This window comes from Pezoporus occidentalis, unplaced genomic scaffold (assembly GCF_034315485.1).
Source record: "Pezoporus occidentalis ecotype Australia unplaced genomic scaffold, CSIRO_AGI_Poc_V1 ctg326, whole genome shotgun sequence".
Taxonomy (NCBI): Eukaryota; Metazoa; Chordata; class Aves; order Psittaciformes; family Psittacidae; genus Pezoporus; species Pezoporus occidentalis.
Window position 1 is genome coordinate 39,152 of NW_026915224.1, and position 23,406 is coordinate 62,557.

The following is a 23,406-nucleotide window of genomic DNA, read 5'->3' on the forward strand; positions in this document are numbered from 1 at the left end:
CAGATGGCAGGGCTGCCCTTACAGTGTGGTGGTGCTCCAGGAACCCTGGTAAACACCCGGCCCAAATACAGAACAGATGTACAGAGGCTTACCGTGAGTCACTGCTTTCTCTCTCTGGCCACTCACCCCTCCTAACTTTCACTCTGATCTGTCTTAACTTTTCTCTTACCATGAAAGCACTTGCAGGAAGGAGCTCTGACTGCCTCTACCTGTTTCCTCACACACTCGAACTGCAAACCCCGTCTACTAGCTCCTTCACCAGAGACCACTTCCCAGACAAAGGTGGGGGTGAGATGACAGCTGGCAAGTAGTCAAAGAGTGACTCATGCAGCTGGTCCAGGAGATCCTGATTAAAACAATGGTCTCAGTTGCCAGGGTTTTTCCCCTTCCTCCTTCAGGGCAGCTGCACAGTTCATGCTTCCGGTGCCAGATTCTATCAGGCATTTAAGGTATTTTAACTGAAAACTCTTGAGGACAGCAGTAAAGCACAGATGGGAGAAGAAGAGCCTGTGCTGGCAAAGCAGACAGATCTTTACTGCAGCTGAGCCTACTCCCAAAACTCTATTACAAATGTCAACACAGCAGACATGGAAGGCTCCTAGGAAATGGATTTAAAGCATTCAGAAGGAACAAGTCACTTAACAGGCTGCTTAAAGGAAAAAGAGGAGCCTTACAAGGATAGTGAGGACAATAAACCTACAGAACAAATGGTGCTCAAGGCACATGACAATTTAAGCTCTCATTCTCACATAAGCCAACTTGCCAATTATGTGGCTCCCAGTTTCCTGGACAGAAGACACATAGTTCTGCATCTGCATGGCAAAGCAAATCTCACCAACAAAGCTGGTACCAGAGCAGAGACACTTACAACCAGCAAGTGGTATTTCAGGGAAACAAGCAATTGTGTTAAGAGTGTCAAGTCCTTTATCTACAGCACATAAATAAAGGCAAACAGAAGCTTACCAGCTCAACTTTCTCCAAACTCAGCTTTTGACCTACCAATGAATGGATCACCACTGAGGACTGGGAAACCTTAGTCATCAGCATCATGGTAAGGACAGGGCAGTAGATGGAATGTACCTGGAGTGTTGGAAGATCAATGAAGATATGCCTGTCCAGCCTCCCAGGTCTCATCAAAGCATTATCCAAGACATCAGCACGGTTGGTGGAAGCCAGCACTATGACATGATCTGTGGTCCCCATTCCTGTAGAAAAAACAACCAAAAATCAAAAGTGACGGGTTTTCACCATGGCACATGCTGCTTTGCAGGCGTACGAAGGGATGAGGCACAGCAGGATACAGGGAGTATTTCATAAATCTTTATCATAAAAAGCCAGAGGGTGTTTACAGCATCCTTTGGGGCAGCTGAGGCTGACAAAGTGTCCTTCTCTCCAGCTGGGAGCACAAGACAGGAAGGAACCTCACAAGTGACACAGGCCAGTCTGGTCATCACAGATATCCTGAAATTCCCTTTTCATTTACTCAGGAAATCATGGCTTAAAACTTTTCCCCCCATTTAATTTTGCCACATTTGAAAATTGCTCCAACTAGAAACCAGAACAGAACCTTTCTATTCTGGTAAGTTAGGAGATGCCTTCTTATCCACAGGCTTATGTCAATTGCTGCTCTTTTAGCTCCAGGTTGTGCAAACAATGATGAAACAGCCTTTCCCTCACAAGTATTTCTGTGCAAAGCCCTTCCAGATTTTGTTTACTTTTAGCCTTCAGTCAGAGGCAGCCCACCAGGATCATCAACTCAGGTTAATACAGAAAGAGGACACAGCCCTGCCACCCTGCAAGGAGCATGTTATAGCATGATTTATTCTTTGCCTTCTCACTCATCTTTTATCACTCAAAAGACACCTGGGCATACTGCAGACCACTGCAAAGACCAACCCTGCAGAACTTAAACCACGGACACGTAGACAGATACGAAATACAACCTAATAGTTCTGCAGTGATGATTAGCATACACTAGCTCAAACCACAGTCAGAGAAGGTTTTGTCTCCAGGTCTTAAAGATGAAGGAAACACCAGGATTTAGCAGCTGCATGAGAGCAGCCTGGAGTACAGAGGCATCAAAGGCAGACAGGGCTTCCCGGGGAAGCCAGAGCACTTGCATCTGGAGGAGGGCAGGAAGGGGCAGGCGGTTGTGCTGCTTGGGTGGGGAGCCAGAGATCACACTGAATCACTCAACCACGCTGCTTATTTATGACACTCCACCAGGTGCTCACAGGCCCTTGGGTATGAGTCACCTGCTTACAGCAGATTCAAAAGCCCTGGCACACAGCAGCCTTCCTAGGGAAAGGACACCTTAGTCCCATGCGCTTCCCGGGCTGCCAAGTCACATGCTGCAGAGGCAGCTTTATGCACATAAGCTGGGCGGGTTTCAGTTCTCTCCAGCTCCACTGCAAGTGCTGCCAAATGTGTCAGCGTGCAAGAGCTCAGCAGAGAGATTAAGGTTACAGGTAAGTCAGAGGACTGGCTCTGTCAGCTTGTGCTACAGCAAACCTCAGTTCTTCCTCCCTGCAGGATGCTGTCTAAATAAGCTCCTGGAGAGGATAAAGCCAGCCATCCTTCAAGCATGAATTACACTGCACTTTGGAGTGTGATAAATAAGCAGGGAGACTGGCAGGCACTTGGGGGATAGCAAGCTTCATTCACAGGGCAGGATTAGATGGTACAGTACATTATCTGCTTTGCAGCTGGGAAGACTCTCTTAAAATAGGTCTGACTATTAGAACAAATGAAAGAAAAACCCAGATATACTGAGAGCATCCTTCTCACATTATCTTCTGCCCCACTTGCTCTCAAGCCTGTATCCCAGTGGTGTGAAACAGTGTTCCAAGAACTCTAGTACTGCAGCCTCCAATTCATATTACTGTTCCCAATGCAACATCACCTGGCACATCACAGGACTTGGCTTTCACAGGCAAAGATGCAGACTGTTCCTTTGGCTAAAATCCACCACATGGGTCACATCAACAAACGAAAAACAGCTCTGTAAATTCAGCCTAAAGAGAGCCTTTGTATCTACAGTGCCTACAAATGAAGCCACTTGAAGAGAGAAAAAAGAAGGGTCTACTTGAGCTGGCAAGTGTTCTGCTCACCACTGACACAGAACAAGACTTTGATGGGCATCTCACCTTCAGTTTTACACTGTGTAATTCTCTAGCTATGTTTTCAAAAGCCTTCTGGACATCATCTGTGAACAGTATCATTAAAAGACAGCCACCTTTGTGAGGGAGGCCCTGGAAGGAGAAGTTTGCATACAGCAAGAACAGCGGAGAGGTTTTGTCTCAAGACTTAGGTGAAGAGCTGCTACCAAAAAAACCTCCTGCACTTTCACTGACAAAACACATATCAGCCCAGACTGTCAGGCTTCTCTCAAATGCATTCAGAACAGAGGAGATATTTGGGTCGCATTCCTCTTCCGCTTGTTTGCGGTTTGTGAGGGAAGATTCACTATTCAACCAGGCACCTGTTTTGACAAAGATGGGAATACATGCGTCACTCTGGTTTTTAGAAACAGCTTTTCTACATACAGGCTCCCTCCAGTCCCTCCCCTTCTCCCAGCAGATTCTTGGTGCTTCCAGAACACAACGAAAGCTGTCAGAGTGGAGGAAACCAAGGTCACTTGTAGGAAGAGCACAATTACTCAAAAATTTGTGTACCAGAATTACCAAGTATCAAATTGCACATTCATTCCATGCAGCTGAGCAGAATGGCTTTTCTCTGGGTGTCCTCATCCTTCCTCCAGCCTGCAGAGCAGGTTCCATAGAGCTCTGACCCTCCTTTTCTTCCTCTGCCTTACCTATGAGTAATCTCAGAAGAACACATTAATTCAACAATCACTGCTGATGACTCAGATCTACTTTTGTGCACAGGTTTTTTTTTTCTTCCAAATTAATAGCTCCCTCGGTTCTACAGTACTGCTTTTCAGAACTTCAACCATCAATTTCAGCTAAACACAGCCAAAACAGAGCTCTCAACATTCCATTTCAGGGCTTCCTCTTTACAAGCACACGCCATTCCTCTGCTTGCGCTTGGATAGTGCCCCTAAAAAACCTTGCTCAGTATTACCTTGAAAACTGTTTTGCCATGATGCACATAGCATTTCACCATTCAGGTAGCACACTCTGTTAGGTAACATCGCAGCAACATGTGCTAAGATCACTGCTGATGAGTACAAACCAACAGTAAGTCCATGTTTCTTGTACCAGCCTGCCAGTCCTTGCCAGCTGTCTCCCATTTGACACTGTTAACTCCTTGGGCTGGTTTTTTAGTGTGTTTGATAAAGCACTTAGCAAAATGAGGGACTTAGTATCTGTATGAAACACGAATAAATAATGAGACAATATAAATTTTAAAATAAACCAGGCATCACAGAGCAAACAGGGGACTATTAAAGTAGGTATCAAGGATAACATTTACCTTCTAAAATCACTTTCCCATAGTGCTGTACCCTAATTTCTGAATTGAGACTCACCAAGAAAACACACTAGAAACCATGCCCAATTTTTACAGACTAGAGGAAATCAGACACTTTATTTTTAGTACAGAGACGTGGATTGTACTGACTACAGATTCCTGAACAGACACATGGGCTTCCATTTAATTCAGTGTTAAGCTGCTGCCAGCTCACCCTACAACTGTCAGGAGAAAAGAACAACCCACCACGCCAGGATTGCTGTTCAGTGTGTTACTAACTGGACTTTTCTGTTGAGAACATCCACTGTACAGATACAGCTGTAAACAGTTATATTCACTCCAAGCATATTTGCGTGCTTGGCCAAGTTGCCTAAGATCGTGCAACTGCAAAGTTCCAGGGAAGTGCACATACGTATTTAAGGTGATTCCTGGTACTTATGCAGCATTGTGTGTTTCAAGCACATTCCTCTGATAACCAGACTTCTGTCTGGCTGTTTAGGATCTACTTAAAGCTCATTCCTCCTTCAAAAACTTCTTGGCACCTGTGCTGAAGCAGAGAGAGGCCTGAAGAGTCTCTCTACAGCAGGACCGCTCTACCCTGTCTGTACCATGCTGTGCTCCTGCTTACAATTTCTCCTCCTTCTGCAGCAAGGGCAGAGATCCAGAATTACAGATCATCTTGTGTACAGTATGGAGGAACATCTACCATTTCCTGAAAGCATTTTACAAGTCCCATCTTCTCTCCTTGAAAAGGGAGGGTTGACTCCTGAGCACTCTCCAGAAGGCAGCCTTGCTGCTGAACTGCGGGACTTGCTCTTCAGTAGGGCACACCCCCATTATACTGCAAATGCTCAGTGAAAAAGCAAGCAGTTTCAACTTCTTTAACAAAGTCTGGAGAATGTGGGATGCTTTTAGTGCAGAAGAACCTTTGATTTTTCATATAAAGGGTGTGATGACACAACAAGTGTCACAGTTACAGCCAAGGGAAAAGGTGGCTCTGTTCCACCAAACAGTAGACTGACAAAAAACACTCCCTTATGGGCAGGTAGCTAGTTGTTTCTGGCCCTGCTCTGCAATAATAAGATTTAGCAACAGAAACACTGCAAGTTGGGTCAGTGCTGCAGGCTCTGACAGAGTTATGACTAAGAACAGCAAAAGGATCACTCCTTTTGGCTCTCATGTGAAAGTATCTGAGAAAACGGCTGATTCCAGTGCAGCCAGAAGCCATACAGAACTGTGGCATCAAACCAGGATTTGTTTGCAAAGCTTCTCTCTCCCAGTTTAGATTAGGGATCCTGTAGTCAGGCAGACCGCATGAGAATAAGTCAAAGGATGTGAGAATTGTGTATTACATTGCTTATGGCCCTCTGGGACAACTGAACTTTAAACCCTAACAGGCTTTAAACCACTACCTGTCTTAGATGGAATACATCAAGTATCTAACGTCTAATGGGCAGCTGGACCTAAATGTTACTCTACAGACAGCAGTGCCCCTGCTGCCAATTAATTTTCTTTTGTTTCCCAAGTACTCTTAAGTAATTCTTCAAGGTGAAGCCATTTACTGCAGTAAGAGTCTTTGGGGTTGCTGCCCTCTGCCAGCCATATCTTGCACGCACATTTGCTGTTGATTTTATATGCGACTGTTGGTGCAAATTCACTCTGCCCGTGACACTACACTCTGTTCTGACTCAGAGTCTTCAGCACAGTCACAAAAACAGTTGGCTCCTGGGTTTTAAAATCTAGTGTATTTAACCCCACACCCTTAAAACCCTATATAAATGTCTAGATTTCAAGAGGGTTATCTCCATAACTTAGCCACAGCACATACTCAAGAGATCTGTCCTGAGGCAAATTAATTTTGTAGTAACCATCAGCTCTGGAGTAGTCCTGCCTAAGGGACAGATGAAGAGAGATATGCTACAGTGTCTTCAGAAAAGGGACCCAAGGTGGGGTACATGGTTCAGACTGGTGTTTAAGAAGATTACCAAGGGTTCTGCAGGAAAGCCTGGGTCTGCATACACCAAGTACTGGGTACACAGCACCCACCAACCCTGTGCTGAACAGCAGTTACTGCTGCTTTCCATCTGTACTCAGCAAACCAGCTGGGAGAAAGAACAGATAAAAGACCCACTTCAAGAGAGTGATACGATAACCTCTGACACAAGAGCAAGGCCAGCCAAGGCATCCCTGGCGTCCAAATTGGAAAAAACCTTCTGACTTTCACGGCCACAACCTCTTCTCTAGCAGCAGTCCAAACCAGTTATCACTTATTATACAGATAGTCTTTTAGCAAGGATATGATCAAGCTGCAGTTCTGGGCTCAGCCCTGAACTGGCTGCGAAGTACAAGTTAGCCTTGTCCCAGGGAAAAGGGGAATGAGTTTGTTTTAATGCAATGGTCATGACTTCAGCAGAAGAACGCTAAAGAGGCATGGCAAGTAGAAGCAGGATGATGATGTACGGGCCAACAGCTTGGATTTCTAAGGTGATGAAGGCCCAGCTGAGAGGCAGACAGAAATACTGACCATCCATTTCCACCAGCAGCTGGTTTAAGGTCTGCTCCTCCTCAGCATTGGCAAAACCAGATATATTGGTTGAACGCTTCTTGCCCACAGCATCAATTTCATCAATGTACACAATGCAGGGTGCTCGAGCCTGGGCTTCTCTGAAGAGGCTCCTGACTCTGGCAGCTCCAAGACCTATAAGGAAAGAGAAGAAGAAATAAGCCTTGCAGTTAAAATTGTTAGCAAAGCTAGAGAGCAGCATTCCTGGCCCCCAGTGAGACATTTGGCACTGGGCAAGCCCTCGGTATATGACAGTCCCTCTCTCAACACTCCTGGCACAAAGAAATAGCCACAGAACTCATTTGCTTAGTCCTTCCGCACAGCTCCTCCTAGAACTCCTAGAACTGCAGGGACTCCTATAGCTGCTGTAAGAGCACCACTGCCAGCTCCTAAGATGAACTCCTGTTTCTTCCACAGGTCAGAACCAGAAATATTCAGCATTTTCCTGCACACTGACCCTTGTCAGGTCTCAAGAGATCTGGGAGGAAGGAAGAAAAGGAGAAAGATAGAAATCCCATGGCACAAAAAGGCCATACTTTCCCCAACAGGAGGGAGAAGCAGAAAATCCATTAGTGTTCTCATACAAGGAAGGAAGCCTCAGTCAATGGCTTTAATAATAGTTACAGGGAAGTCAGAGATAATGCTTTCAGGTGAAGAACCATGGCTTCACACTGTCAGAAAAAAGGCTCTAGCAATTCAGAGGGCATGCATTTTAGATACTGCAGAATTAAATATGCTCTGTCACTGAATACCTTTTGTATTTTCAGAAAAGGTATCAAACCTATCCTCCACATGCAAAGATAGGTTAAAACTCTGTCCTGTGCAACAGGCCCTTCCAGCACCCTCCAACTGCCTAACAGACCAAGTAACCTCCACACCCTTCCTCCCAAGAAGCTTACCTCCTATCACCTCCACAAACTCAGAGCCTGCCATAGCCAAAAATGGCACCTGTGCTTCTGTAGCCACTGCCTTTGCCAGCAATGTTTTTCCACAGCCTGGCGGTCCAAGTAACAAGGCTCCCTTGGGCACTTTAGCCCCAAGCTGCAGGTAACGCTCAGGGTTCTGCAAGAACAACACAGCTCTGTCAGATTCACAGCTCACATGGAACATTTGCACAAGAATACACCCTCCCAGAGCTTCCTGATACTGTTTTTGGCCTGAACAACTCTGAGCTGCTAATGAGAGCAGCTACATCTGCATTCCTGTTACGGAAGTGGAAATACAGAGATTTGAGTCATGCTGATCACAACACAAAAAGCCGTCAGATTATTGAAACACAGACTTATTTAAACTGTATCATGAAGGATGAAGAGAGGAAAGAGGAATATAGAGCCATCTACCCCAGAAGACGGGTAGTAAGCACTTACATTGTTCTACTTGTACCTACCTTTAAGTAGTCCACAAATTCCTTGACTTCCATTTTTGCCTCATGCATTCCTGCCACATCCTTGAAGCCAATCCCTTTTCCTGACTTTCCATCCACAATGGTGAAACGAGCCATTTTCAACTGGTTCTGTGGAAGGCAAAACAAGTACTGAGGATTTACTCCGACTTTGGATAAGGCAACAGTCTGGAAAGGCTGTCTGCTCTACTTTGGGAGACAGCACAGGTATAAGCTGCCCCTACAACAAAACACTAAAATGCCCACCAACATGTTGCTAGTTTACCCACTTTTGCTCTGGAAACACTTCACAGCCAGACTGCTGACTCAAACTTTATTTATCCACGTTGTTGTTACGAGACAGAATAAACCTGCAGTAATAGTCCCAACACAATCCAGCTCAAACTCTAGATAGATCAGGCAGGGATAATTCTTACAAACATGCAGAATGTCCAAAACCTTATTTGGTATATTCTCCCCAGTTTCTAAACGCTCTGATACTTAACACACATGGGAGTGGTACAGTTTTGAGGAGTATGTATTGATGGTAAACAGCTGTCAGTGGTAAATAATTACCAATACTGTCTTGTAAACACATATAAACACTTTGCACCCTTGTCCAATGCTGCCACTAGTTGTTCCTGAAACACAACCCAGGACAGAACTGTAGGTTCTCAAATTTAACATTAGACACCACATTTCAGCCTCCTGGTGTGTGTCACACCACAGAGTCAAAACAAGAATTTAGCTCAACACTCTACTAGTAACTGCTCAGTATGTTCCACTGAAAAATGCTACTTTGGATTTTTTTTCTTTGTGAAGAAAGTTCATAGTTTCTCAGGCTTCAGAAATATCATCTTATTGAAAAGAAGAGTTAAACATGCAGGGGCCTAGATGTCCCCACGTATGCAATGATAGAATCTAGCCCTCAAGGCCCTAATTACTCAACACTTCTTTAAAATATTCTCTGAGCAGCTGTATCCCTTTGTGTAAAGAGAATCCCAAAGCCAGAAGAGAACTGCCGAGGAGGCTGAGTGGGAAATCTAACAAGGGATTAAATTCACTGTACTTTCATCCCCAAATCCCTGTGGTCAAAGACGGTGCACCCCAGGCTGACTTCTACAGAGTTTTATCAGCTGATCCAGCCAAGGGTGGAAGAGGGGAGGAGGAGGATTTGACTGATGTTGCAAGTGAGGCATGTGGCATGAGCAGAACAGGCCAACACATAATGAAATCCAGAATCTGAACATATTTTATAAATTGAGAACTCATTTTGCAGAAAGCAGCAATTCCTACTTCTGGCTGTATGGGAGGCATATTGGCAGGACCCAGTGAAAAACACCATCTGCAGCTGCAACTCATTAGCAAGCTTTGAAAACAGCAGAGCAAACTGGACTGCAAATTTACTGAGCTCAGCCCTTCCTGCCACTGGGGAAAGAAAGGGCCTCAGCTACGGCCAGTTACCATACAAGCTAGTCAGATGATCGGGTCAGCAAGATGTGTCAAGAATGGAGAGTCCTTGGCACCAGTTAATCCTCATTCTGCATTGACTTTGCTGGGGAAGGGGAAGAGAAGAGTATCCACAGGCTGCAAAACAACATCAAGATCCAGGATACTCACAAAGGCGTTGAATCCTCCTACCCGTCCGGCAACCCTAATGAGGCGGAAGATGCTCCACAGCATGGACACAGCTACAAGTGTCACTATCAGGGAAATGACATCACTAAAAGGACAAAAGCAAGACAGGTACAAATTGAAGTGTTTGCCCACAACTTGCTAAATATTACTCAACATAGCTATTTGCAGTATTTTAAAGGTCCTGACATTTAGGCAATGCAGCAATGAACAGACCTAACTAAGAAAATGGAACCTTTACAGGTTTTTTTATATATGTGTGTGTGTGTGTGTGTGTATATATAAACCCAAACCCCAAACAATTAGCCTAAAAAGTTAAGCAGAGGACACTGGCAACTACTGCTTACAGCAGTACTGCTTACACCTGAGAGATGGCCTGGTCACCTCCTGGTGCACTGTGCAGAGGGTGTCATCTTACAGGGTTTGGAGCACAGTGGCTTTCCCACTGTAGATGGGATGGTCAGTGTGTGTAATTATTCCTCCCAGACACCTTCCCAAAATCTGAAACTTCTTGTTTGTGTATGAATGGATACCTGGACTGAATTTTGTCTAGTTACTTGCCCTCTGAACAGCATTTGCACATTTGTAAGACAAGGTTTATATGAAGATAAACCTTAAATTGATTGTGCAGTATGAGACCTTTAGTCGAAATTCAGAACTTGCCTATTTTTTCAAACTTCTGTATAATAAAACATTAGTACATCCTACAAAAGCACAGAATAAAGGCTAGCCAGTTATGTATAATATTTTGACAGATGTTTATAGAATCACAGGCTGGCTGGGTTGGAAGGGACCCTTAAAGCTCCTCCAGTTCCAATCCCATGCCATGGACAGGGACACCTTCCATTGGACCAGGTGGCTCCAAGTCCCTGTGTCCAGCCTGTCCTTGAACACTGTCAGGGATGGGGCAGCCACAGCTTCCCTGGGCACCCTGTGCCAGCGCCTCAGCACCCTCACAGGGAAGAGCTTCTGCCTAAGAGCTCATCTCAGTCTCCCCTCTGGCAGGTTAAAGCCATTCCCCTTGGCCTGTCCCTACATCCCTTGTCCCAAGCCCCTCTCCAGGTTTCCTGTAGCCCCTTTAGGCACTGGAGCTGCTCTAAGGTCTCCCCTTCAGGAGCCTTCTCTTCTCCAGGCTGAAGAACTGTGGCTCTCTCAGGCTTGCAGAAGAGGTGCTCCAGTCTCTGTTCTTCTTTCTTCCTTCCCTATTCTTTCTTCCTTTCCTATTCTATCTTCCCTCCTCTTCTCATTATAGGTTTTTCAGAATTAGAAGCTTTGAGCTCTTATTTTCAGGTAACAGAAACGGGCTGTAAGTTTAACAGAAGAACTCCTCTCATTGAGATTTCATATGCATCAAAGCTGCTCTGCTCAGTATGTGGCTCACAGCTGGAGTGAGCACAGTGCAGGCCATCCTCTGATCTACAGCTGCTGCAGAAGCAGGCCAAAACTAGGTGTTTATTTTTACAGACTGAAGAGCCACCACAGGCCTCCCTTGAAGAATTTGAATAGGGGGAAGGCTTGCCGCACCACCAGCATTCTCCACCGACCAGGGTGTAACATCACTTGTTGAGTCATGGTGTCTACCACACTCTGCACTTGAAAAATTGATTGTGAGGACATGATGTGCTCAGCTGTGCAAGAACACAGACTTTACTCAGACTTGCTGATGCTGACCTGAAACATTTTGGTCTGCTGCATGCTGCACTTCCAGACACCTTCTTGGGACCTTCACTTCTGAAATATTAAGGTACATCTAAGAACATGCCTATTTCTGAAAGGCTGCCTAAGTGCTTCGAATGGAGACCACTTTTAGTTCTATGTTTATATAAAAACATTAAGTTGAACGCGAGCTTCCTCTCCAAGTGAGGGACGTTGCCACCAATCTATGATTGACAGTAAGCACAAATTTGTATCATACTTTCCATAAAAGCCAGGATGTTTGTAGGAAATGGGGATTCTCTCTCTCTCATCAATATTCAGCTCATCCTCCACAGCTCTCAGCTTCTCTTCAAATTTGTCAATGTTTGCCACCCGCATTGTGTACAACAGGGTAACATTCTGGGGACGTGCAATAAAAGCAGCATGTCAGTGTTGTAGCATAAGGATACAGCAGTGAGCAGAAGAAAAGCACAACATGGACAAGTCAGATAAAATTTAGCCTTATGTTACACCTTTTGAGACTGAATCAATGAACTCATGAGCAGCTAACTGACTCTAGGCCTCCAAATGACCTTGGGAACACCAAGTACTTTCAGCAGGTCATGAAAGCATAAAAGGCAAGAACTAAGCTCTCCAGAAACAACGAGATGCAACAACTTTATAGAAAGCTGGATGGAGTTAGTATTATAAACTCAGTTATACTGACATGGGCTCAGACAAAATGTTATACTACATACAGAAATAAACAGAAAACTACATACTGGAAAGGAGGAGCCTTGTGCTCCACTTGGACTTCTTGGACCTTGTTCCTGTGTCTACCAGAAATGAATTTCATCTAGCAGTTTGCAAATAGATCATAAATCACCCAACAAAATGGGATGTATCCCAGAACAGTATTTTAATCTCTCAAGCCAGTTTGTAATTATTCTTAGTGGTAACTTCTGGAAGTAAGCAGATCAAACTCTGCTTTCTCTTTATTTTGGAAGATTCAGGAAGGAATTCTGATGGAGTTTGACAGAACACTTGAAACTAAAATCCAAGTAGGAGAACATTTTTGAAACTAGATCTTACAGTGTTCTAGACACTTTCTCATGTACGAGACTGAGCCAGTAGGAAAAAACTGGTGTTTTTTTTCCAGCTTTTTAGGCATATGTAAGATTTTCTTCCAGATCATTATTAATTAATTTTACAATTTAAACTAAAAGTCTTATTTCCAGGTTGATATAACAGAAGTCCCCTGAACTTCAAATAAACAAAACAGAAAAAATAATGAAGTGCAAATTTACCAGCTAGAGTTTTACAGAACATATATATTCATTAATTCAATTCCTTTCAACAGTATGAGCTATGATCACTCATTCCTGTTGCAGAAAGTGACTTACAACTTGTCCATGTGGGGTTCCTCCTGGGTGCAGATAAACCTCCACAATATCGCTCTCTGGCACCACCTCGATTCTCTGGACCTCCCCCTTTGCCAGCATCTCATTCACAAAGTAGTTCCAGGAAATGTTGGTCCCTTCTCTGTTCTCACTGAGCATGAATCGAAACAACAGCACTATGACAGTTAGGATGAGGAGTGCCCGTAAACGTTCAATATGCATTTGATTTTCCTTCTTCCTGCGTTTCTCATCCTCTAGAAATAACAGATACCAGAAGGGGAAAAAAGGAAAAAAGATATGAGCATGTACTTGTAGAGCTTTCTGGTCCAAAGAAGAAACAATTAAATAACAAAGACTGACACAATTTTTTTTTTGTTTGGTTTTTGGTTTTTTTTTTTTTGTTGTTGTTGCATGTTTGGTTTCTCCTGAAGGGCTGGACTCGAAGCAGCACCCAACTTGCATTGCACAGGCAAGTTTCTGGCTTGGCTCACAATGAAGGTTGTTTGACTTGCCCAAGGTTATGCAAGTGAGTCAGTTTTTTGGATTATGTGGCATTCCCAGACGCTTCTGGCATCTAGACCATCAGACCACAGGGCCTCAGCTGTACACATGAAACAGCACCAAGTCAAAAGTTATGAAAGCAGAAGCACTCAGATGTGAACTTCAACTGCCTGGAAGGAGACAAATTCTGCATCCTGCTAACCAGCAAAAAATCCGCTTGAGTCACATTGCTGTGGCTATATTCAGCCATTCCCCAATGCCCCTCACTGCAGTGAGGCACTGTGTGATTACAGAGAAGATGATGGACGATCACCTCACCTCTTGTGCTTTAACTGTTGCTTCAGTAAGAGAAGGATTTGAAGCTTCAGGGAGGCAAAGAAAGAACCTCAACCCCAGAAGTTATTGTATACAAAGACAGCAATCTCAGACATGTTTTGAGAGTTCTGATCAGTGTGTCCTGTTTTAAGGCAGTCTAATCCTGGTCAGCAGACTTAAGATGTCACAGTCTGCTAGTCTCATCACCATTCCACCAAACATCATTCTATTTCAAAATGAGAGACTTCCTCATTTGCCTGGCCTAACATAGATGTAGGCCAAATAAAGCTGCTGGACCCTTATTGCTAAAAATCAAACTCAAGAACTACTACAGCCCACTTTTATACAACATGCTCCTACTCTGCCCAGTCCTCAGGCTGTTGCTAACATATCTACTGGGAAATATTAGGAGTAAAACCTGTTCATAGCGTCACTGGTAAATCACATAGCACAGTATTATAAGAGATAATTGCTTCCTGGTGAGCTCCTGATCTGCTGTCACCCTCTATCATAAGACCAACGATGTCTCTAGTACCTAAAAATATATCTGCATTTGCAGTAAATCTGGAATAGCACATGAGACGTGATATGCAGCTTACCTGTGGAAATAAATACACTACAAATCAAGCTCACTGTCTTAAAATTGCACAGGTTTTCTCCCATGCTATACATCTAACCCCGTGTTTAAAAAGTTTTGATAACTTTTCCACATTAAGGATCTGTATCAGAAGGATTCATATGTTAGGTGTGCATTCCCCAGCCTTTACTGTACCAGTGATATACTGAAGTGCTGACATGAGGAAAAGGGATGGTTTACTCCAAGTGTTTGCCACCAAACCTTTTTTATTCAGACTCCCAACATTTTTTTCACTGCATCGGCAAATTTCAAATCCTGTGGTCTGCAAAGGGCTGCCACAGCACAGTTCAATGTCAACTGCCAGCTAGTATTTGAGTTGTGATGACAACAAATATCTCCTCCTCTTTCCAGCCCGATGTGGATGTTCTTGATATATAATTTAGCACTTGCTCTTGATACACAATTTAACATCACCAGCAACGTGGCATACATAAATAATGCTCTACACCCAGCAATGAATTAATTCTGTGTCACTATATTGCTAATGCATCTGACTGCTGCAGCCCAGATTCAATTTATTTACAAATTCATAACAAATGCTCTGACACTAGCATTTATCACTAGCCACCAATTAGTCCCTACACACACTGCAACAAAACCAAGGGACAAACATATGACCCAGTCAGATGCTAAAAAAAGTACTCTGTCCTTCAGACACGCAGCATCATTTTTCACTCGCTTCCTAGCCCTGCTCCACATTTAACAGGAAAGGCTTGTTCTTAAATAGAAACAATGCAGCTTTTCAGATGTTCTTTGATGTTATCTCTTCACTTTTGTCTTATCTGCTAGATCCAGCTTTATTAAAACAAAGCAATTCATCAAAGCCGCAGGATGACATCCACTACAGTCTTATTAATGAAAATTAAAACATAGTATGTGAGAAGCCTTAGTCTGGACAATATCCTGAAAAACTGAGCAAGTTCTAAATAAAAAGATTCTACAGAGAAAAGAAGCTACTTTAGAAAGTGAGTACGGAATATGCGAGCTCCCTGGAGATGCCACAGTCAACTACTGCTAAAGCATTTTCTGCATTAAAATTTCAGACAAAGTGAGGAGGCATAGAATATGTCCTAAAGCACACACGACTAAGGATACAATCACAAAAGGATCACCACAGGGTAAAAGCTGGCCATCAGATACCTTGGTGCAAACAACTTCTCTAGTTCCTAGGAACTGGACTTGTCCAGGACTTTTAATCTACAGCTGAATTATGTCAGGAAAAGACACCATTTTTAGAAAACTAGAAGGCAATGCAAAGCTTTCCTCTACTCTGCACTTAATTAAGAATAAAATCAATCTATTTCTAAGCTTATGTGAGGTCTGACTATCTTTATAGTACAACATTCATATTGTACCATAACTACCCCACAATGTTCAGTAAATGAGAACCAGTAACTGTATGTGACACTTGCAAGCAACAGCTGTGGGAATACTTCCAGCTTTTTAGCCTCAAAAAGCCTCCATGAAGCCATGATTTGCCATTAACCCTAAATCTGAACTCTCTGATTAAAATCTTGCAAGAGCTGCAGTGGCAGTTTGAAGAGTTCTTTTTAATAATTACTGCAAAGACAAGCATTCCCCTGGAGACATGGGGTAGCATTCCACCTCCCAAAGCCAAGCTATCCATTAATCACAGGAGAAGAGAGGCCACTGAACATGGCATGTTACTGTTTGCTAATTTTAACAGCTACAGTTCTTCAGGGCACTGTGCTCGCAGTCACCCTGTGTGGTCTTGCAAGCACTAAGGGCCTCAACCTCTAAGCTCTGACTTCCTCAACAAGGACTCTGTGACACCTGCACTCGCACCTCATCCAAGGCTTCAGCCCAGGGAAATGGATCACACAGAGTAAAGCCACTCTTTCTTAAAGAGACTGCAGTGGCATGAGTCAGGCTAAAAGTCACCAGCACCTGGCTGCTTTTATTTCAAAAGTTAGTCAGGCCAAGAGGATTCACCCATTATGTTTAAGCACAACAAAGGTAAAGCCAAGCTATTCTATTATTTACTGATACTCAGACGGAAGTTTATAATGAAATTTATAAAATTATACTACAATCTGTGTGACTTAAGCATGACGTTAATGCCTTCCGACTTAGAGTACTAAGGTCTAGAGCCCTCCATCTACAGGTTTACCCCCCACTCAAGGTCCAGGAAGCAAGCAGCACAGCAAACACCCATAAACTCACTCAAGACATCCCCAGCCCCTGCAAGCATCAACTAATGAAATGAAATGGAAAATGCTCAGATCCTCTGTGCTTCTGCAAGCATTACTGGTATGAAAGAAGAATGAGATCTTCACTGCTAAAGATCTACACCCCAGAGTCTGAAAACATGCCTAATCCAGAGGCTAGAGAGTCTTTGCACTGCAGCTCTTGGGAGGCATGTACTCACAAAAAAGCAAAGAATTTTCTTTATAGCAGTGAAGAGTCAAATTACACTTTTTAAACAGAATGCAGCTGTTGTAAATCTACAAATAGCAGAAAGCTGAAAACACCACCAAGACCTGAAGGGACACCCACAAACCCACTTGTATTTGAAAAAGATGTTTGGTGAAAATCTACTGGCAGAAGGTAATGGTGCCTGCTAAAAGGATCAAAACACTGCCTGTCAGAAGTTACACAAGGTTTTTGCCTGGTACACTGAATTTATTCCCCTGCACCCTCACCATTAGCACTGTTAAAGTCTTTACTTCCTTAAGGTACAGAGAGAGCACCCCTCTACTTCTCAACATAATCTGGCACACCACATAGATCTCTAGGCTCCAAGACACATTTAGTGAGGTAAACCTCATTTTCAAGAAGTCCTGTACAGTGGAATGCCTGGGGCTTAGGCAGGATGAGATGCACAAAAAACAGTATCTAGAAAGGCTGATTTGAAAAACAAGAAAGAAAAATTCTGAGCAAGTGCCATTATCACAGCTAAGAAATCTTTAAGGTATCTAATTTTAACTTTAAGCTCTGTAAACCACTAGAGACATATCCACAATGAAGATAAATGAAATTAAGAAAAAACCAAATAAACAATGTCGAGCCAGGATCCAACTTAAAGAACTTTATTTAGTTAAAATAAGTTTAAGTCAAAATGCTGCATAACAAAACCTCCAAACCAAAACTCAGTTAATGCTCCTTTTCCCCTCTGCAAAGCAGCACAACTAAGGCACACATCAATGAAGTTATTTGCATAGGATGCAAAGCAGCACAGAAGCAGTTTCATGCTCTGTATTTAAATCTTAGTATTCCAACCCCTAAGCCAAAACACCCCTTCAAACTTGGTTAGAAATGGTAAGTTACAGGCTTCTAGTACCCAGAGACTGAGGCATTAAGGCCTTCCGTGCTGTCTACCCTTACCCTGATACATACTACTTGTTTCATTAAATATCTTTTTGGCACATACATACCATCATCCTCCTGTGGAGATTTCTTTTTGAATCCTCCATTCTTCTGGTTACTTCCCCGACAGCTTGAAGTAGTAAACCAGTAAGTGCTACCTACAGGAAAGCAGAGTTAAGTTGTTACTACCAGCAGACCTCAGGAGACAGTGAGGGGGGCTGAGGATAGCAGAAACACATGAGCTCCAAGTGCAGAGAAAGCCGAGCTCCACGTCCACCCAGTAACAGTTTTGCTCCTGTGCCAAGGAAACAAGACATGCTCATCAGAAATAGTCACAACAAGGACAGACTGTCACTTTCCTCATATATATTTCTTGACAATCCAGTAAGAAATTGCTTTGTTCAGAGATGATTTTAATGGAGCAAAGATAATAATTTGGAGAAATTTCTTCTGAGCTGAAACTTGTACACAATTCCCAAACCATAGTTAACATTGGTATGAGTCAAGAACAGCCTCATGCTATGAACTGTAGATACCTATTACAGGAAATATATATACTGGACTTAAATGCAGGTTTCTCAGTAAATGCTGATAGGATACTCTAATAAAAGCAAAAAAAGTAATGCTTCAAACAGTAACACTCACAGTTGCTGCCACTGTGGTTTAAGCCCAGCTAAGGCTTTTTCACCAGAAATACAAGTAGTTGAGAAGCCAGACAACTGACTTGACGACAGTAGTTTCCACTTCCCATGGTCCTTTCATGAAGGCTCCAGAAAAAGGAGTAAGCCCAGAAACTGGAACTGCTTGTCCACTGCTACTTCTACTAGAGGGATTCACTGTCATTTGAAAGATTATGCATATATTTTAACTTAAAACCTCTAGCCCTCTCAAAGGGGGAGCAGCCCAAGCTCAGTGGGCCCACACTGGGCAGCACAGCTGTGACCAGTTTTGTTCAAATCTCAAAGGCAGTAGCAAACTCATCTTTGCAATCTGAAGAGGGCAGTAAGAAGAGTAACTGATCTTTGTTCCACCTTACTGTGCTTTAGCTCTAAGAATTCAGGTAACTTTTTCTAACATACACTTTCAACTGGCTCCTGTGCAAGGCTTTCAGCAAGGTCATACAATACGACTTCTGAAAAAGGTGAATGACATTTTCGTCTTATGCTTTGCTAATGAGGCAAAGAAAGATTCTCTACTTTAAAATCTGCAGTTTTTAAATTAGCTTTTAGGTCTACTGACTCAAGTGCTTCCTTAATCACAGAGCTACTTGTGGAAAAGTGCCATTGTTCGTCCCTGTCACCAAACCAAAACCTAGAACCTCTGTAAAATTCACACAGCTCCCAAAGCCAAGAACAGAACAGCTTTATTTCAGTAACACAGGCAGTGAAGGTAAGGAAAAGTCAATACTCTCACTGAGTATGACCTTTTCACCTCCTCCACCTGTACAGTTGCTTTTTGGGACTCACCTAAGAAATTCCGAAGCCGGACTGGATCACGAATTATGTGTTGCTTCACCAGGACTCCACCAAGACCCTGACACATGGGGAAGTGTGTTGGTGACAGAAGGCTCTGAGAAAGAAGAAAAACAAAAAGCAAACTATTGGAAAAGCAGTGTGACTGCTTAACCTTTATATACTCTTCAAGACTAACACTCCTAAACATGAAAATACTGTGGGTAAGTTGCAGGACCAGCAGCTAGGAGACCTTAATATTATATCTAGCTGTGCTGTATGCTTGCCATGTGACTGTGAAGATGTTGTTTATAACCCAGTTTAAAAGAAAAGCACATGTGTAACTAGGAACATACACTCAAAACACTTTAAAATTTTATCTTCTCCTTCCTGTGGCTCTGTTCTTCATTGTAATGATATGTTGAAAGTCAGTTCTTAAAATGCAGAGATACCCTCCCACAAAGCGGAAATCTTAAGCACCAGTACTTTTTACCCTGCTCCACAGCAGGAAGGACAACACAGCCATTTCCCCACGGTAATTCGGCAGTAATCCTGTAGTCGATACTCACGCTTAAGGGCAACTTCTCAACATCTGAACTAACATTTACTAATGCTCTCACTGTACACAAGCCTATCACGTTCTCTGATGTGTGATTCCCTGTCCCACCACCCCTCTATTGCACAGGCACAAGTTTCTGTGCAGCAAACCAGACAGAAGCACTAACTAGGCTGAAATCCCTCACCCTTTTTTGCTGATTTGCTGGAGAGCAACAACACAGCTTTCGCTGGCTTAAGATGGTGACCTCTTGGTATGAATACCTTCTAGAACAGAACAGCTAAGACTAATTTTGACAACAGAAAAACCCTGGCATGATTCAAAAGCAGTCCTTCAATTGTTCTTCCTCCACTGCCTGCTTAGATGGCCAGTACTTTTTCACTGCACATCAGAAAAACTCACAAGTCCTCACTCATGTTCAGGGCCAGGCTGGACAGAGCCTTGGGTGACATGTTTCCATGTGAGGTGTCCCTGCCCATGGCAGGGGGGCCAGAACTAGATGATCTCAAGGCCCCTTCCAACCCTAACTATTCTATGATTCTGTGTTGGAGGCCTTGTTTAAACGAGAGCCTTGCCTTGTGTTCTAAGGGCTAAACTAGAGGGACCTGTGCTACCAAGAGCACAGCAAAATGGGGAAAACACATCTGTGGGGCACACCAATGCAGTGTGCATGAGTGATGCAAAGAGTTGGCACGATTAAAACTGGAGAAAAAAAACCTTTTAATCAACGTTTTATTGCATACAACAGCCTAGGTGCTATCCCCATACCATTTTTCCCCCATGTTACTGTTACAATGCACTGCCACAACGGACCTTCGGGAGGGTCCAGCCCGAGACACCCATTAGGGAAAGCCGTGCTTGGAGCAAGAGTCCGTTCACACATGGAGCCGGTGGGCTAACCCAGCTCCCCCCTGTGCGTTCGCCTCCTCCTCCGGTGCTCCCAGTCCCACCTCAGCGGGACACTGCCCAAGGGAGGGGGGCGGCGGCCCCGGGCTGCTCCAGCACGACCCTCCCCGGTAACCGGCGCTGCACCCTCCGCCGCTTCCGCAAGCTCCGCCCCGCGGCCAGCCCACCCCGCTCCGCCGCCCGTTACCTGCAGGCCGCGACCTGCGCCGAGGGCAGAGCCACCGGGCCGCGGGCGAGCCCAGGCCCAGGCCGGGGCGGGCGGCGGGGCAGGCCGCCGCCAGCAGCGCCCCCGGAGCAGCAGCAGCCGCAGCAGCAACACCATGACTCGCCGGCTGTCCCACTCTGCCTTGCAGACCTCCGAGGAGCGGCAGCAACTAACGGGCACCGAGGGACCGCGGGCCGCTGCGCTCGCCGCCGCACCGGGAACCGGAGGCCTCACTGGGCACGGAAGTGACCGCTGATAAGCGGGCGGCCATCTTGGAAAGGGGCCGATAGCGAGAGCAGTGCCATGCCTTAAGATGGCGGTCTGAGCGCTGGCCCCGCCCCCGGCCGCCGCCGCGCGGGGTCTGCCGGGACGGCCCGAGCCGTTACCACAGCAACGGGGAGTCCCGGCGGCTGCGGCCCCTTGCGAGAGGCCCAGGCCCGGCCCCGGCCTCGGCCGGGGGCCCCGCGGAGCGGCCGCAGTCCCGGTCTCGGCTGCCCGGGCTTGGCCAGGCGCGTCCCAAGGCGGGCTGCCCTCTGCAGGTGAGCCCCAGGCCAAAGTCTGCCTGGCCAGTCCCCCTGGAGCAGTCTGGTTCCCGTAGCGCAGGCAGGTCCCCGTAGCGCAGGCAGGTCCCCAGGCCGCTCCCGCAGATTTAGGCATGGAGGAGGACCAACAGCTAGGAGGAGTAAGCAGGCTCCTGCAGGCACGGGGGAGCGGGGTTGTGGCAGGCGGGGAGGGAGACCTGGCACTGCATTAAAGCAGCAGGGAGTACGCAGCGAGCCCCGTTCTGGGTTTTTTATCACTCTTAACATCATGTCCCACATAATTGTAACGGCTGGAAAGAGAACAAAGAAATGACCTCTGCAATCCTAGATTCATGACAGAGGAAAGAGGCCCGCTGCCTCCCTGTGCAGCTGTTGCTGAGGAAAACTCCCCTTCTGAACTCAAGGTATAAATTAGCTCTGATAGAAAACAGCATTTAATATCTGCAGCTGAGCATGATGGATTATCAAGTACTCTCAGAAGTGAAATGAGAGAACAAATATACATGTACAACAATGTGTTTGCTCTTTGCCAGGCAGGTTAGCTGGCTCCTGTGATCTCTCTTCCGTGGAAAAGCCATTACAATGTGTTTAACAAATCAGCGTGGCGAAGCTACAATGCACCCATTACCCTGTGTTTGAAATTGTTTTGGTGCAGGTGTGTGGTTGTAACAGGGGTGGACCGCTCACCTCCCCTCAAGCATTACACCAGAGTGTGTCAAGGTTATGAGTTAAGTTCCCTGTGTACAGAGACCATAAAGGTCATTGTATTTTAAGTCCCTGATCCTAAATCTTGTGTAATCTCTTCCTGTTTTGCACTAGTTGTGCACTGCTGAGTGGGTGGCCTCAATGTGCTCTGCTGAGTGTTTCTTTGGGGCAGGAAGGCATTTCAGAGCCATCACCTCCCTCCTACCACAGTTACACCCTTCTTGCTCTACTGAAATGAATATTCTGTTTGTAAGGCTAGCAGGTCTGATCTCTCCTGCTCAAGTCCTTTGATGCGCTTCATGAAATCATAGAATCATAGAATAGTTCCTCCTACCTCGCTGAACAGGATGGTTTCTGCAGCTTTTTCTCCCTCATTCCTCTCCATGTTTCTCCCCTCACACGCCTCAGGGACAGCTTTTGGGTTCCTCGCTGTTGTTAGTTCTCCTAACTTACCTGTCCTCAAGTATCTCAGGCATTCTTGAATGGGAGGTTGCAGGGCTACATATAATAATAATAAATAATTATGTCCCTTCCCAGCGGGTCTGAATTAGCATCCTCTTTCTAGAAGAGTCTCTTAGGATGTTAATTGTCATCTGCCCCCTGGGATGTGTCTAAGTAAACCTTCTACCAGCAAGATCTAATAGCATGTTAATGTCCTCCTCACTCCTGGAAGTCTCTTTGTATCATTGGCTTAATCGTCAAACAGCTTAATTTACAGACACAGAATTAAACTGGTTGCAATTAATCCATACTGGCTGGTCATAGTGTCATCAGTGAGGAGGTGACAATGGAGATACAGATCCCACCCGGCATGGCTGGACAGACCGAGCTGGTGCTGCAGTGGCTGTAAGTGAGTAGGTCGGGGAAGGACAGGAGAAGCAGCTCTGGCTGAGAGCAGACATGGGCACAGCACAAGGTCTTTGTTCTATACCAGCCATGCACAACAGCCTGCTTCGCTGGGTGGCTGCTACCGAGACGAGTGTCATGTCTGCACCCACCTTGCAGAAGGATCCGTGTGGGGGTATTTGTGCCCCAGCTATGTCTGCAGGAGGAAAGGGCTCGTTTGGAAATGCTGTGCCCTCTAGCACGGGCACAGAGGTGCAGGCTCTCCACTGGGGATAGAGCAACCTTGGAGAAACACATAAGGGACCAAGCGGCTGTGGGGCCCAGCAGTATGCACACCCCTAGCTCTGCTTCACTCAAGGCATGTCACACC

At 45.1% G+C, this 23,406-nt stretch overlaps 1 protein-coding gene across 1 annotated transcript in view; it reads right to left on the reverse strand.

Moving 5' to 3' along the window:
* The window catches only part of SPG7 (SPG7 matrix AAA peptidase subunit, paraplegin), a 30,688-nt gene extending 9,445 nt beyond the window's left edge, over window positions 1–21,243 (reverse strand). The window contains exons 1-10 of the mRNA XM_062628959.1: window positions 20,926–21,243; window positions 19,292–19,394; window positions 17,894–17,983; window positions 13,049–13,299; window positions 11,926–12,065; window positions 9,996–10,098; window positions 8,382–8,507; window positions 7,894–8,056; window positions 6,956–7,129; window positions 1,081–1,205 (exon numbers count right to left, since the gene is read on the reverse strand). Coding sequence (XP_062484943.1) covers window positions 1,081–1,205; window positions 6,956–7,129; window positions 7,894–8,056; window positions 8,382–8,507; window positions 9,996–10,098; window positions 11,926–12,065; window positions 13,049–13,299; window positions 17,894–17,983; window positions 19,292–19,394; window positions 20,926–21,060 — 1,410 coding nt within the window. The 5' untranslated portion in view covers window positions 21,061–21,243. The remainder of the gene's footprint in view (window positions 1–1,080; window positions 1,206–6,955; window positions 7,130–7,893; window positions 8,057–8,381; window positions 8,508–9,995; window positions 10,099–11,925; window positions 12,066–13,048; window positions 13,300–17,893; window positions 17,984–19,291; window positions 19,395–20,925) is intronic.
* Between the last annotated feature and the right edge of the window lie 2,163 nt (window positions 21,244–23,406).